At 44.3% G+C, this 14,304-nt stretch overlaps 2 protein-coding genes across 2 annotated transcripts; both read left to right on the top strand.

Annotated features, from left to right (window-relative positions):
• The first annotated feature begins 534 nt into the window (after positions 1 to 534).
• On the top strand, positions 535 to 7,799 carry LOC141078124 (oocyte zinc finger protein XlCOF29-like). The gene is made up of 2 exons (XM_073564961.1): positions 535 to 680; positions 7,573 to 7,799. Exons 1-2 carry the CDS (start codon positions 603 to 605, stop codon positions 7,795 to 7,797), a joined length of 303 nt encoding a protein of 100 aa, XP_073421062.1. The 5' UTR covers positions 535 to 602; the 3' UTR covers positions 7,798 to 7,799.
• LOC141078123 (uncharacterized) lies at positions 7,794 to 13,046 on the top strand. The gene is made up of 4 exons (XM_073564960.1): positions 7,794 to 7,959; positions 8,043 to 8,140; positions 8,339 to 8,429; positions 11,889 to 13,046. Exons 1-4 carry the CDS (start codon positions 7,827 to 7,829, stop codon positions 12,905 to 12,907), a joined length of 1,341 nt encoding a protein of 446 aa, XP_073421061.1. The 5' UTR covers positions 7,794 to 7,826; the 3' UTR covers positions 12,908 to 13,046.
• Positions 13,047 to 14,304: the final 1,258 nt, after the last annotated feature.

Genomic DNA, 14,304 nt, shown 5'->3' with positions numbered 1-14,304 from the left:
GATCAGAGTTGGCTGAACGGTCATTTGGCAGACGGCTATCTCTCCCGACTGCCCCATACACACAAATATTCCAGCTTTCCTGTGGTCTGTATGAGAGAGTCGCCTCCAGACTCCTCTAGAGGAGGATTATCTACAGGAAGAACAAACGGATTATCCTCTGAAATTCAGGATGCCGGATCCTTCTCTGCCCTGACATCATCTGTCGGGAGGCCCCCAAATACATTATATGGTCGGCCAAACCCCCCGAAATCAGTGCTTTCATGGAACTTTAGTCTAATGTGTATGGGGGCGTTATAAGGTAACTTATTGGACGCTGCCTCTGGCCCGACCTAATAGACCTTCGTACATTGCAGCCCAGACACCATTATTAGGCATGTAAATATAGTAGTAACTAGGCCGCCCCATACTATCGAGTACTTGGAGGCGGGGAACATTCAGCCAAACTGTCACACCTTCTTAGATGTCATGTTTGCTTTTCACATCAGCAAGTGGATTCTTATGATGCTACATCAGCTCATCTTCTCATTCAGGTCTCTACAATATCGGATCCTCTCAGTGAAGATCTTCTATAGAAGAGAATTTTCCTGATTTACCCATCAAAGATGGATATGGACAGAGACAAGATGGCGGAGAGGATATTACACCTCACCCTAGAGATCCTCTTCCGGCTTACTGGAGAGGTGAGAGATTCTGATGACGTCACATTGCATCATTTATATCTATGGGAATAACACATTGTTAGGTGCTGAGTTTCCCCCACTGTACAGGGGGAATCTCAAGCCATGTCCTCTGCGGTCTCCCATTCCTCTGCAGCTGCAGAGATTCCTGCTCAGCAGAGGCATCGGTCCAGGCGTCTTTCCCAGGATGATGCTAGGCATCTGGTTGCTCCTTCTGGCTCTGCTATAACTCCATGCTTGAGTCAGCAGCAAGTAGACACTTCTGGGACTAAGTCCTGTCTTTTGGGTACTTATCATGCCTATGGGACGACCTCACATTGGAGGTCGGAGGTCACATGTGCAGGTCCCGTTCCTGCTCGGATTTGTCCACTACTGGGAAGGTCCTGGAAGGACACCGCTATAAAAGAGTCACATGGCCACTCGGCCATATGCTAGTATAGACTCTTGTGCCTTATGGTGTGCATGATGACGGATGCTTTTTACTTCGAATGACTCATGAAACCCCTACCCTTGATTGTGTATGTTGTTAGGGTCTAGTGGTTGAAGTCAGGTCTGTCAGTGGCTAAGCTATATGCCACAGTGCATCCCAGTCCTCTGCACATGCTAGCTTCCGACTGTGCCTCTCTGCTTAGGGCACTGTCCTACTGCGCCAGGTAGCAGTAACCACCAGTGCGGCGCCGTGCGCAAAGCTATCGCTTTCCTCCCCACTCTGGATGGTTAGTGGCTTCCGCCAGACTGGTGCAGTGCACTCTGGTGCGTTATCTCTCATTTGGTCTCTTGCTGGCTCTGCTACAGTAGCACCGAGCGCTAGAGGGGCTCTAATCCCGTGTCCTTGGGGCGGAGTCCTGTGTTTGTATACTAGTGCTCATCCGGCCAAGCCCTGTGAGTTTAACAGGCTTCGGCACCTACATTGTGCGGTTCTGTGAATCAACAGCCCTCGTGTGTCTCTTTATTACTTGCCGTATAGTCACCGCCATTACTGCGCAGCTGGTTTCCATCTCTGCACGGTGACCCCGGTGTTATGATTGAGTCACCGTAGGAGGCAAAAACAGAAATGCTAGCTAAGTCCAGAAAACCAAAGAGGTTGGCAGCTATCGGATTGCAGACCCCTGATCCTATCCACAACAACTAACTGTAGCCATGGGGGGTTCCTACGATGCCCTAGACCCCTCGATCACAGCCGGAGAATTAAATAGGCCTAAAGAAAGAAAGGGGAAATCTAAACTGCCCCAGAGCAGACCCCAAAGCAATAGGCAGCCCCCAACATATAATGACGGTGAAGCAAGATGAAATCACTAACACAGACAGAAAGATAGACTGAGCAAAGACGGGGCCCAAGCTAACTAGATAGGAAAGTACAGGAAGGCTGCTGTCTGCAATCCGTGAAAAACCCTATGAAAATAAGAGCCAACAGACTGACAGTAAAAAAGGCCCTGAAGACGCTAGGCTTCAAAAAAGCTATGTCAGTACTCAGGAATATTCTGAAGACAGAGCAACAGGCAAAAGGAGATTCAGCTCACCCCAGCAGGGAATGGCAGAATCCAGAAAAGCAAGGAAAACAAAAACAAAACACAAATGCTAACAGGCAAAGCAGAAAACTTAGCTTTAGAGGAGCAGGAATCAGACTGGTGTCCTAGAAGCCCACAGAGAAATCACCCGCAGGGCAGAAGGGTGTCGGCAGCCTTATATCCAGTCCGTGACTCCACTCAGCCAGTCATCCTCATTAGGCTCAGGTGCCTGATAATCAGGCTCATTACCTTCCTTTACCAGAATAGGGAGTTCACCAGACCTCAGTGACGAAGGGGAAAATGAACTCACAACAGTACCTCCCCCTTGAGGAGGGGTCACCGAACCCTCAACCACGCCACCAGGGCGATCAGGGTGAGGCCGATGAAAGGCACGCACCAATTTTTTGGCATGAATATCAGAGGCAGAGACCCAGGAATTATCCTCCTGACCATAACCCTTCCACTTAACCAAATACTGGAGTCTCCGTCTAGCCAAACGGGAATCCAGTATTTTCTCTACCTCATATTCCATGTTACCTTCAACCAATACAGGGTCTGGAGGTGCCACCCCAGGAACAACTGGTTCAACAAACCTCTTCAACAAGGACTTATGGAACACACTATGGATTTTAAATGTGACAGGAAGAGCCAATCGAAAAGAGACCGGATTAATAATCTCCAAAATCTTGTAAGGTCCAATAAATCTAGGCTTAAACTTAGGAGAAGCCACCTTCATAGCAATATTTTTTGATGATAACCACACCATATCACCAATCTTAAACTGGGGACCAATGGTCCTATGTCGATTGGAAAACCGCTGGGCCTTTTCCTGGGAGAGAGATAACTTATCCACCACTTGGTCCCAGATCTGGTGCATTCTCTCCACCACAGTGTCAACACCTGGGCAGGCAGAAGGCTCCACCTGCCCTGAAGAAAATCGAGGATGAAACCCAAAGTTACAAAGAAAAGGTGACATCAAAGTGGCAGAACTAGCTCTATTATTTAAAGCAAATTCGGCCAAGGGCAAAAATGAAACCCAATCATCCTGATCAGCGGAAATAAAACATCTCAAATACGACTCCAAGGTCTGGTTTGTTCTCTCTGTCTGCCCATTGGTCTGAGGGTGAAAAGCAGAGGAGAAGGACAACTGAATTCCCAGCTTGGAACAGAAAGTCCTTCAAAATCTAGACACAAACTGAACTCCTCTGTCAGATACAATTTTCTCAGGAATCCGGTGTAAGCGATCCACCTGTTGCAAAAACAGGGGCACCAACTCAGAGGAAGATGGCAACTTAGGGAGTGGTACAAGATGAACCATCTTAGAGAACCTATCACAAATCACCCAAATAACAGTCATTCTTTGAGAGACCGGCATATCAGAGATGAAATCCATTGAAATATGGGTCCATGGCCTCCTGGGGACCAGCAAAGGCATCAACAACCCACTAGAGCGAGAACAAGATTTAGACCGGGAGCAAGTCCCACAGGACTGCACAAAATTCCTGACATCATGAGACAAGGTGGGCCACCAAAAAGAGCGACTCACCAGATCTCTAGTACCAAAAATACCTGGATGACCAGCCAATACAGAGCAATGAACTTCAGACATCACTCTCTTCTTCCACTGGTCAGGAACATACAACTTTCCACTGGGACAACGCTCACGTTTGTCCTCCTGGAACTCTTGCAGAGCAAGTCTCAAATCGGGCGAGATGGCAGAAAGAACTACCCCTTCGCCTAAGATGGTAGCAGGCTTGGTCACCACAGGAGAATCAGCAAAGAAACTCCTAGAGAGGGCGTCTGCCTTGACATTCTTAGTTCCAGGAAGAAAAGAAACCACAAAATCAAAACGTGTAAAAAACAAGGCCCACCTAGCCTGTCTAGGGTTCAAGCGTTTAGCCGACTCTAGGTAAATCAAATTCTTGTGGTCAGTGAGGACCACAACTTGATGTTTAGCTCCCTCCAACCAATGTCTCCACTCCTCAAATGCCCATTTCATGGCCAACAGTTCCCGATTCCCCACATCATAGTTACGTTCAGATGGAGAGAACTTTCGGGAAAAGAAAGCACAGGGATTCATTTTAGATGTTACAGGATCCTTTTGGGACAAAACAGCTCCTGCACCAATCTCAGAAGCATCCACCTCTACCTGGAACGGGAGTGAGACATCAGATTGCCGCAAAACCGGGGCGGAGGTAAATCTTCGCTTCAGCTCCTGAAAGGAAGCAACAGCCTCCGGAGACCAATTCAACACATCAGCACCCTTCTTAGTCAGATCAGTCAATGGCTTGGCAATACTAGAAAATTTTGCTATAAATTTCCGATAAAAATTAGCAAAACCCAAAAACTTCTGGAGGGCCTTCAAAGAAGTGGGCTGAACCCAATCATAAATGGCCTGTACCTTGGCCGAGTCCATTTCAATAGTTGACGTAGACAAAATAAATCCCAAAAATGAAATCCTCTGTACTCCAAAAAGGCATTTCAATCCTTTGACATACAGGGAATTCTCCCTCAAGATCCGGAACACAGTCCGAACATGTTCCACATGAGAATCCCAATCCCTGGAGAAGATCAAAATATCATCCAGATAGATAATCAAAAATTTATCGACAAAGTCTCGGAAAATATCGTTCATGAAGCACTGGAAGACAGAAGGGGCATTAGTGAGCCCAAAAGGCATCACCAGGTACTCAAAATGTCCCTCCGGAGTATTAAACGCTGTCTTCCATTCATCCCCCTGCTTAATCCGGATAAGATTATACGCCCCCCTGAGGTCAAGCTTGGTAAACCAGCAAGCACCTCTAACTCTAGAGAATAGATCCGAAATCAGGGGTAACGGATACTGATATTTAATAGTAATTTTATTGAGGGCACGATAATCAATACAAGGCCTTAAAGAACCATCCTTTTTGGCCACAAAAATAAAAACCGGCACCTAAGGGTGAAGAGGATGGTCTAATATGACCCTTCTCCAACGCCTCCTTAATATAGGACTGCATAGCCTCGTGCTCGGGTACAGATAAATTGAAGAGCCGACCCTTGGGAAATTTACACCCCGGGCTTAGTTCGATTGCACAGTCATAACTCCTATGAGGAGGCAAGGACGCAGACTCATTCTCACTAAATACATCATAAAAGTCCGCCAAATAGTCAGGAACATCATGCGACTGAGGAGAGGTGGAAAAAAACAGAGCCTCAATAAAGGCACACCGACAACCCCAACTCACCACAGACACAGATTTCCAATCCAAAACTGGATTATGAATTTGCAACCAGGGAAACCCCAGAACAACGGCATCATACAGACCATGCAACACCAAAAATCTGCAATTTTCTTGATGGTCTGGGGCGACCCGCATGACCACCTGGGTCCAAAACTGAGGTTTATTTTTAGCCAAAGGAGTAGCATCAATCCCCCTCAAAGGGATAGGCGTCTGCAGAGGTGTCATCGGAAATCCACAACGTTTAGCAAAATCCAAGTCCATTAGGTTTAGCGCTGCAGATCAGAGTAATTGCCAGAAGAAATTTAGGTTGAACACCACCAACAGAAAACGTGTGTGCAAAGCGTTTCTCTCGTTTAGGACAAACAGAAATAATATGCGAGGCATCTCTACAGAAAAAACACAGCTTATTACGCCTTCTGAACTCCTGACGTTGCGCCTTAGACAAAACTCTATCACATTGCATAGGTTCAGACGTCTGTTCAACACCTCTCGTGCAATCCTGCGTTCATGTAAACGCCAATCAACCTGAATGGCTAATGACATAGAATCGTCCAGACCAGAGGGAACAGGAAATCCCACCATAGTATCTTTTATGGCTTCTGACAAACCCTTCCAAAAGAGAGCAGCCAAGGCATTATCATTCCAGGTAGTAAGGACCACCCACTTTCGGAACTTTTGACAGTACAACTCTGCAGAATCTCGACCCTGGTTCAATGCCAACAGGGTCTTTTCAGCTTGATCAATAGCATTAGGTTCGTCATACAACAACCCTAAAGCTTGAAAGAATGCATTCTTATTAGTCAGAATAGGATCATCTGGTTTCAAAGAAAACGCCCAATCCTGGGGATCGCCACGCAGCAAAGAGATGACAATTTTAACCTGCTGCGTGGAGCTCACTGACGAGTTAGGCTTCAAGGCAAAAAATAATTTACAATTATTTTTGAAACTCAAAAATTTAGATCGATCCCCAAAAAATACATCAGGTGTAGGGATCTTTGGTTCAACAGCATGCGAACGAGCAAGGTAGGGGGAAATTCCCCGCACTTCCGCAGCGAGCTGCTCCACACGATCAGACAATTGCTTTATCTCCATTGAGAGAAAAAAAAATTCCCCCTACGGCCTCAGAGATATAGAGGAAAGAATATACACACACTTTTTTTTTTTTTTTTAAACACAATTCTTTCCTGCTATTGAGTACCCTAGGATCTGCGGTATGGCGGGTGATTCTGTTATGATTGAGTCACCGTAGGAGGCAAAAACAGAAATGCTAGCTAAGTCCAGAAAACCAGAGAGGTTGGCAGCTATCGGATTGCAGACCCCTGATCCTATCCACAACAACTAACAGTAGCCGTGGGGGGTTCCTACGATGCCCTAGACCCCTCGATCACAGCCGGAGAATTAAATAGGCATAAAGAAAGAAAGGGGAAATCTAAACTGCCCCAGAGCAGACCCCAAAGCAATAGGCAGCCCCCAACATATAATGACGGTGAAGCAAGATGAAAACACTAACACAGACAGAAAGATAGACTGAGCAAAGACGGGGCCCAAACTACCTACATAGGAAAGGACAGGAAGGCTGCTGTCTGCAATCCGTGAAAAACCCTATGAAAATAAGAGCCAACAGACTGACAGTAAAAAAGGCCCTGAAGACGCTAGGCTTCAAAAAGCTATGTCAGTACTCAGGAATATTCTGAAGACAGAGCAACAGGCAAAAGGAGATTCAGCTCACCCCAGCAGGGAATGGCAGAATCCAGAAAAGCAAGGAAAACAAAAACAAAACACAAATGCTAACAGGCAAAGCAGAAAACTTAGCTTTAGAGGAGCAGGAATCAGACTGGTGTCCTAGAAGTCCACAGAGAAATCACCCGCAGGGCAGAAGGGTGTCGGCAGCCTTATATCCAGTCCGTGACTCCACTCAGCCAGTCATCCTCATTAGGCTCAGGTGCCTGATAACCAGGCTCATTACCTTCCTTTACCAGAATAGGGAGTTCACCAGACCTCAGTGACGAAGGGGAAAATGAACTCACAACACCCCGGGCTGTTAACGCACCTCATACCACCATACCGTTCCGCCAGCCCTTAACATAGATGGGCAGAACTAGAGAGGTGAGGACTCTGGAAATATCTGTAGTGAGATTTATTAATGTGTCTCTCCATTACCAGGATTACACAGTGGTGAAGAAGACCTCTAGTGATCGCTGTCAGGACCCTGTGCCTGAGGGATGTGGAAGACCCCTGAGCCCAATCACGGAGCCTCCACCTCTCCCCCTGATCCATGAGGACATCAATGACCAGAATATCCTAGAACTCATCTACAAGATGATTGAGCTGCTGACTGGAGAGGTGACACTGCTGGGAATGCTGGGACATTATACAGTAACACTATGAAGGGTTCGGGGGGATGACGGTATCATTGTATGTGTCAGGTTCCTATAAGGTGTCAGGATGTCGCTGTCTATTTCTCCATGGAGGAGTGGGAGTATTTAGAAGGACACAGAGACCTGTACAAGGACATCATAATGGAGGTTCCCCAGCCCCTCACATCACCAGGTAATAGACAGGACTAAATACACACGGCCTATAATTATCTGTATGTAGAGAATGAATTCAGTCCCTGTATGTGTTTCCTCCAGATCTATCCAGTAAGAGGACAACACCAGAGAGATGTCCCCGTCCTCTTCTTCTACAGGACTGTACACAAGAAGATCCCAGTGCTCCTCAGGATCATCAGGTAGATGGATAGAAGGTGTCAGGAGATCTCCCCTATGATGTGTAGACGGCTGTGAAGGTCTTGTGCTCAGTCTTGTTTTATCCACCAGTATTATATGTTTTATACTTGTGTAATGAGAACGGTGGAGATGGCAGGATTAGAGCTGATCATAGATGGGACTTCTCCATCTGTCTGTGACTTTTACAATATTTGTTTCAGGGTGAAGATCTGACCCATATTAAAACTACAGAGACATATGTGAGGGGTGATGAGTGGTGTAAAGAGGAGATTCCCACATATGACTACCCAGGTGAGTAGTAACAACTAAATGCAGAGAAGTCACAGATTCTTCTCAGTCACCGGCTGTGGCTGCTTTATCGGTGGTGTAGTCCAGCCGTATTACCATGATCACCATTTTGCCTCTAGACCACAACATTCTCCTCCACCCAAAACTGTTCAAATGACTTTGGGCATTGAAAGCCCTTTTCTATAGAACTTACAACCTGGAGGATCCACCTACCTCCTGGTATTAGTGTGAGGGTGATCCCTTAAAGCAAGATTTATATGATACCGTTACCTGCTCAGATCTATAAACTACAAAGCCAAATAACATCGTACGTAGAATGTGCTGACAGTGTTCAGAAGGGAAGGAGCGCCATTTAGCTATTTGAATAAAGATCTAGCTGGAATAGTTTGCAGACACAATTAGTCATGAGCGAGTATACTCGTTGCTCGGGTGTCCTCCAAGTATTTTGGCGTACTCTGAGATTTAGTTTTCGACATCTCAGCTGCATGATTTGTGACTTGTAGACAGGAAAAATACATGTGGGAATTCCCTAACAAACAGGCATTACCAGATGTATTCAAGCTGTCTAGCAGTCGCAAATCATGCAGCTGAGACGACAAAAACTAAATCTCCGAGCACACCAAAATACTCGGAGGACATCCGAGCAATGAGTATACGCGATCATCAAAAGATGTCCACCATGAACATGCTTGGCTCTATCTTCTCTGCTTTCCATATCCCAAGGATTGCCTTCCTCATCGCCCTTTTACACCGTTACATGGACCTAGACTTACACTGGGACCCCTAGGCTTGGCCCATGGTGTTACCTGCTTTTCTGTGGTATTAGAGGGCAAGAAGAATAGTCAGGTAGCTGGGTCAGACCCAGAAGGACAGAATACAGAAACAGAAGACACAAGAGTAGTCAGTAAATGGGCCACGGTCACAGCAGAAAACAAATACACAAACCAGGAGCTGAGCACAGAGGACTGAACCAGAGGAGAACAACGCTGTATCTGGCAGATTCCGGCCATGTGCTTTGAGCTTTAGTAGGGTGTTGTACTTTCCAATTGGCTGAAGTAGGGAGCAGATTACTCCAGCTGGACAGCAGGACCAGATCCCAGATTAGATTAGACACACCATATGCAGAAGCCCTAATATAACTAAATGACAGAATAGTCAATATCCCCATAAAGTGATTCCATTTTATAAATTAATTCACTGAGGGTTATAATCTATACACATGTGGTCAAAATTGTTAGTACCCCTCGTTTAATGACAGAAAAACCCACAATGGTCACAGAAATGACTTGAATCTGACAAAAGTAATAATAAATTAAAAATCTATGAAAATGAACAAATGAAAGTCAGACATTGCTTTTCCACCATGCTTCTACAGAATTTAAAAAAAAAAATAAAATACATGAAATAGGCCTGGACAGAAATGATGGTACCCCTGAAAATAATGTGACAAAAGGGACATGTTACATCATGGTGTGTCCACTAATTTGCATCACAGGTGTCTACAATCCTGGAATCAGTGAGTGGCCTTTATAGAGGAGGCTACAGATCCTCCCTGTGCTGTTTGGTGACATGGTGTGTATCACACTCAACATGGACCAAAGGAAGCGAAGGAAAGAGTTGTCTCAGGAGATTAGAAAGAAAATTATAGACAAACATGTTACAGGTAAAAGTTATAAGACCATCTCCAAGCAGCTAATGTTCCTTTGACTACAGTTGCACATATTATTCAGAAATTTAATATCCATGGGACTGTAGCCAACATCCCTGGACGTGACCGCAGGAGGAAAATTGATGACAAATCAAAGAGACGGATAATACGAATGGTAACAAAAGAGCCCAGAAAAACTCCTAAACATATTAAAGGTGAACTTCAAGCTCAAGGAACATCAATTTCACATTGCACCATCCGTCATTGTATGAGCCAAAGTGGACTTCATGGGAGACGACCAAGGAGGACACAATTGTTGAAAATAATCATAAAAAAGCCAGACTGGAATTTGTCAAACTACATGTTGACAAGCCACAAAGCTTCTGGGAGAATGTCCTATGGACAGATGAGACAAAAATGGAACTTTTTGGCAAAGCACATCAGCTCTATGTTCTCAGATGGAAAAATGAAGCATATCACAAAAAGAAGACTGTCCCTACTGTGAAACATGGAGGAGGCTCTGTTATGTTCTGGGGCTGCTTTGCTGCATCTGGCACAGGGTTTCTAGAATGTGTGCAGGGGACAATGAAATCTCAAGACTGTCAAGGGATTCTATAGAGAAATGTGCTGCTCAGTGTCAGAAAGCTTGGTCTCAGTCGCAGGTCATGGGTCTTGCAACAGGATAACAACACAAAACAGACAGCTAAAAACATGCAAGAATGGCTAAGAGGAAAACAATGGTCTATTCTGAAGTGGCCTTCTATGAGCCCTGACCTAAATCCTATTGAGCATCTTTGGAAAGAGCTGAAACATGCCGTCTGGAAAAGGCAACCTTCAAACATGAGACAGTTGCTCTTGAGGAGTGGTCCAAAATACCTGTTGAGAGGTGCAGAAGTCTCCTTGGCAGTTACAGAAATTGTTTGATTGCAGTGATTGCCTCAAAAGGCTGTGCAACAAAATATTTTAGTTAAGGGAACCATCATTTCTGTCCAGGCCTATTTCATGAGTTTTATTTTTTAAATTCTGTGGAAGCATGGCTGAAAAGCAATGTCTGACTTTCATTTGTTCATTTTGATAGATTTTTGATTTATTTATTACTTTTGTCAGATTCAAGTTATTTCTGTGACCATTGTGGGTTTTTCTGTCATCAAACGAGGGGTACCAACAATTTTGACCACGTGTGTAGGAGGAGTGAATATTTTGACTCCACAGCAACTTTCCGGAAATTAACACACAGTGGATGTTGGAGAGTGAAAATTACACATTTGCCATTTTCTTACCCAGCACATAGTGCCCAGATTGTGCTCCAGGAGACACACACCGCAAATTAAGTGGGTTCTTCTCACTATAATATTGCTAAATACAGGGATCCCAAATGTTGTTTGCGCACACTGCAAGACTCCGAAGTGAGAGCGGATTTTGCTGGATTGGTTTATGGCAACCTTGTTGATTTTCAACAGCCTTTGAGCCACTAATAGTTTGGGAAACTCTGTTTTTCCACTGACAGATGATGGACCTGAGTGGGATCTTGTTTTTTGTGATATGAGAATTGGTATTATTTTCGCCTACACAACATTGATTGGTTTCTTTTTATTCAATATTTGGGAGGCAGAATGAACAAACAGTTGAACACCGCACACTACTGGTTCATCCAACAAGGTTTTCTATTAGACTGTGAACTGTCATTGTCTTGGTAAATAAATAAAGTTTTTTTACATAGCTTGCCATTTTAATGGACAGTGTAAGTAGAAATGTTCAAAAATATAAAACTCGGATATTTTATTAAAAATAATAATTGCTTTTTATCTTAGCAGATGACTGTAACAGTAGATTAGAGGGACAGCTGACATCTTCAATTTTTAAATCCGAAGATCTTGAGATCCTACAAGATACAACTGAAGTGATTGCTATTACTCTAGATATGCCATCATCCATTCAGAGCAAAGATCTGTCATCTGATCTTATGAAACAGGTCCCATCTTCTGATTCATTACCGACTACTAAGGAAAATCAAAGTCACAAAAGAGGCAATAAAAAACAAACTGCTGCTAAAGGAAAGAAGTCATTTTCATGTTCAGACTGTGGGAAATATTTTACATGGAAATCACATTTTGTTAACCACATGAGAATTCACACAGGGGAGAAGCCTTTTTCCTGTTCAAAATGTGAGAAATGTTTTGCACGTAAATCACATTTTGTTACTCACCACAGAACGCACACAGGGGAGAAGCCTTTTTCTTGTTCAGAATGTGGGAAATGTTTTAACCAGAAATCACATTTTGTTAATCACCAGAGAACTCACACAGGGGAGAAGCCTTTTTCCTGTTCAGAATGTGGGAAATGTTTTAGCAATAAATCAGATTGTGTTAATCACCATAGAACTCACACCGGGGAGAAGCCTTATTCTTGTTCAGAATGTGGGAAATGTTTTGCACGTAAATCACATTTTGTTACTCACCAGAGAACTCACACAGGGGAGAAGCCTTTTTCCTGTTCAGAATGTGGGAAATGTTTTAACCAGAAATCACATTTTGTTACTCACCAGAGAGCTCACAAAGGGGAGAAGCCTTTTTCCTGTTCAGAATGTGGGAAATGTTTTAACAATAAATCAGATTGTGTTAAGCACCAGAGAATCCACACAGGAGAGAAGCCTTTTTCCTGTTCAGAATGTGGGAAATGTTTTAACAATAAATCAAATTGTGTTAAGCACCAGAGAATCCACACAGCAGAGAAGCCATATTCATGTTCAGAATGTGGGAAATGTTTTAAATGGAAAATAAGTCTTGATAGCCATCAAAGAACCCACACAGGGGAGAAGCCTTTTTCCTGTTAATGTGGGAAATGTTTTAACCAGAAAGTGCTTCTTGTTAGGCATCAGAGCAGTCACATAGAGGAGAAGCTTTTTTCATTTTCTTAATGTGGGAAATGTTTTACTTGGAAATGAACTGTTAATAAACATCAGAGCCATCACATAGGGGAGAAGCCTTTCTTGTGTTCATAGTGTTGGAATAGTTTTAACCAAAACTGAATCTTCTTAAATGGGTTGTCTCTTGTCATTCCTCATGTTTGCTGACAAAAGTATAAAACTAAACTTTATTCCAAATGTAAAACTATACCCATAATTCACCCCCTGAAGGTTAGTCAGTAGGTGACTAATAGAAAAAACATGTACCCCACGTCTCAGTATATAGGGTGAGGTGACATATACACACTCACTCTCCAAGCCTCTCATTTCTATGGGTTTCATCGTCCTCACCAAAGGCGACTCATCAGGAGACTATTTAATATTGACTAGAGTTGAGCGAAACGGGTCGAAAAATTTCAAAAGTCGCCGACTTTTGGCAAAGTCGGGTTTCATGAAACGAAACCCGACCCTAGGATGAGGTCGGCCACGAGGTCGGCGACTTACGCGCCAAAGTCGCGTTTCAAAAGTTTGTTTTGCGCTCTTTTTCAGCCAATCAGGATCCACGGACACTGTGGGCAACGTGATGACATAGGCACGGGTCACCACCATCTTTCAGAAGGGCATGCAAGTGATTGGCTTGCTTTGGTGGGCGTCACAGGGGGTATAAAAGGGCGTGCACGCCGACCGCCATCTTACTTCTGCCGATCTTAGCATAGGGAGAGGTTGCTGCTGATTCTGTAGGGAGAGCGTTAGGCAGGGAAGAAGAAAAAAAAACTGCTTCTGCTGCTAGCGATTGTGCCTGTACAACACACCAGTCACTGTGTGTGCAGTGCAAGGGGAGGCTATATTGTGGTGTATCAGTGGTGTTGGTTGTTGGGCTGCCTTCTAAGGCTTCCTGACAGCTGCATTGCTGTTTACCCACTGCTCTGCAAACTGCTTTTTTAAAAGCAATCCCAATTTTTTTTTTTGTCCTGCTGAGGTACTGAGCTGCAAACTGCTTTTTTAAAAGCAATCCCAATTTTTTTTTTTTGTCCTGCTGAGGTACTGAGCGTGCATTTTTTCACACCATACAGTGGTGCACGCTCCTCACACAGTACCGTGTAACGGCTGTTATCACAGCCACAGTGAAGCTATCTGTGTCACTCTGTGAGAATAAGTCGAGGACATGTTCCGTTCTTACAGACCTGCACTCTAGGGAGATTCCTACTCTGCCCAATTCTACATACACCTTGTAGTTTGTGATACACTAGCCAATTTCTGCCTGTGACATAGCGCTGTGATATTCAGTGGGCCTCACACAATCCAAAAGTGTCCAGTGTCCACAA

The sequence above is a fragment of the Dendrobates tinctorius genome, unplaced genomic scaffold (assembly GCF_039654945.1).
Source record: "Dendrobates tinctorius isolate UK_male_01 unplaced genomic scaffold, ASM3965494v1 ptg000504l, whole genome shotgun sequence".
Taxonomy (NCBI): Eukaryota; Metazoa; Chordata; class Amphibia; order Anura; family Dendrobatidae; genus Dendrobates; species Dendrobates tinctorius.
The sequence above is the reverse complement of the archived record's forward strand: the minus strand, read 5'-3'. Positions and strand labels throughout refer to the sequence as shown.

What these genes read in the sequence shown, in the direction of transcription:
- LOC141078124 (XM_073564961.1), top strand. Translation starts at nt 603, where the DNA reads ATGGATATGGACAGAGACAAGATGGCGGAGAGGATATTACACCTCACC. An exon ending in TCTTCCGGCTTACTGGAGAG is followed by an intron (nt 681 to 7,572) that starts GTGAGAGATTCT and finishes CTCCATTACCAG; the next exon opens with GATTACACAGTGGTGAAGAA.
- LOC141078123 (XM_073564960.1), top strand. Translation starts at nt 7,827, where the DNA reads ATGTGTCAGGTTCCTATAAGGTGTCAGGATGTCGCTGTCTATTTCTCC. An exon ending in CCAGCCCCTCACATCACCAG is followed by an intron (nt 7,960 to 8,042) that starts GTAATAGACAGG and finishes TGTTTCCTCCAG; the next exon opens with ATCTATCCAGTAAGAGGACA. An exon ending in TCCCACATATGACTACCCAG is followed by an intron (nt 8,430 to 11,888) that starts GTGAGTAGTAAC and finishes TTATCTTAGCAG; the next exon opens with ATGACTGTAACAGTAGATTA.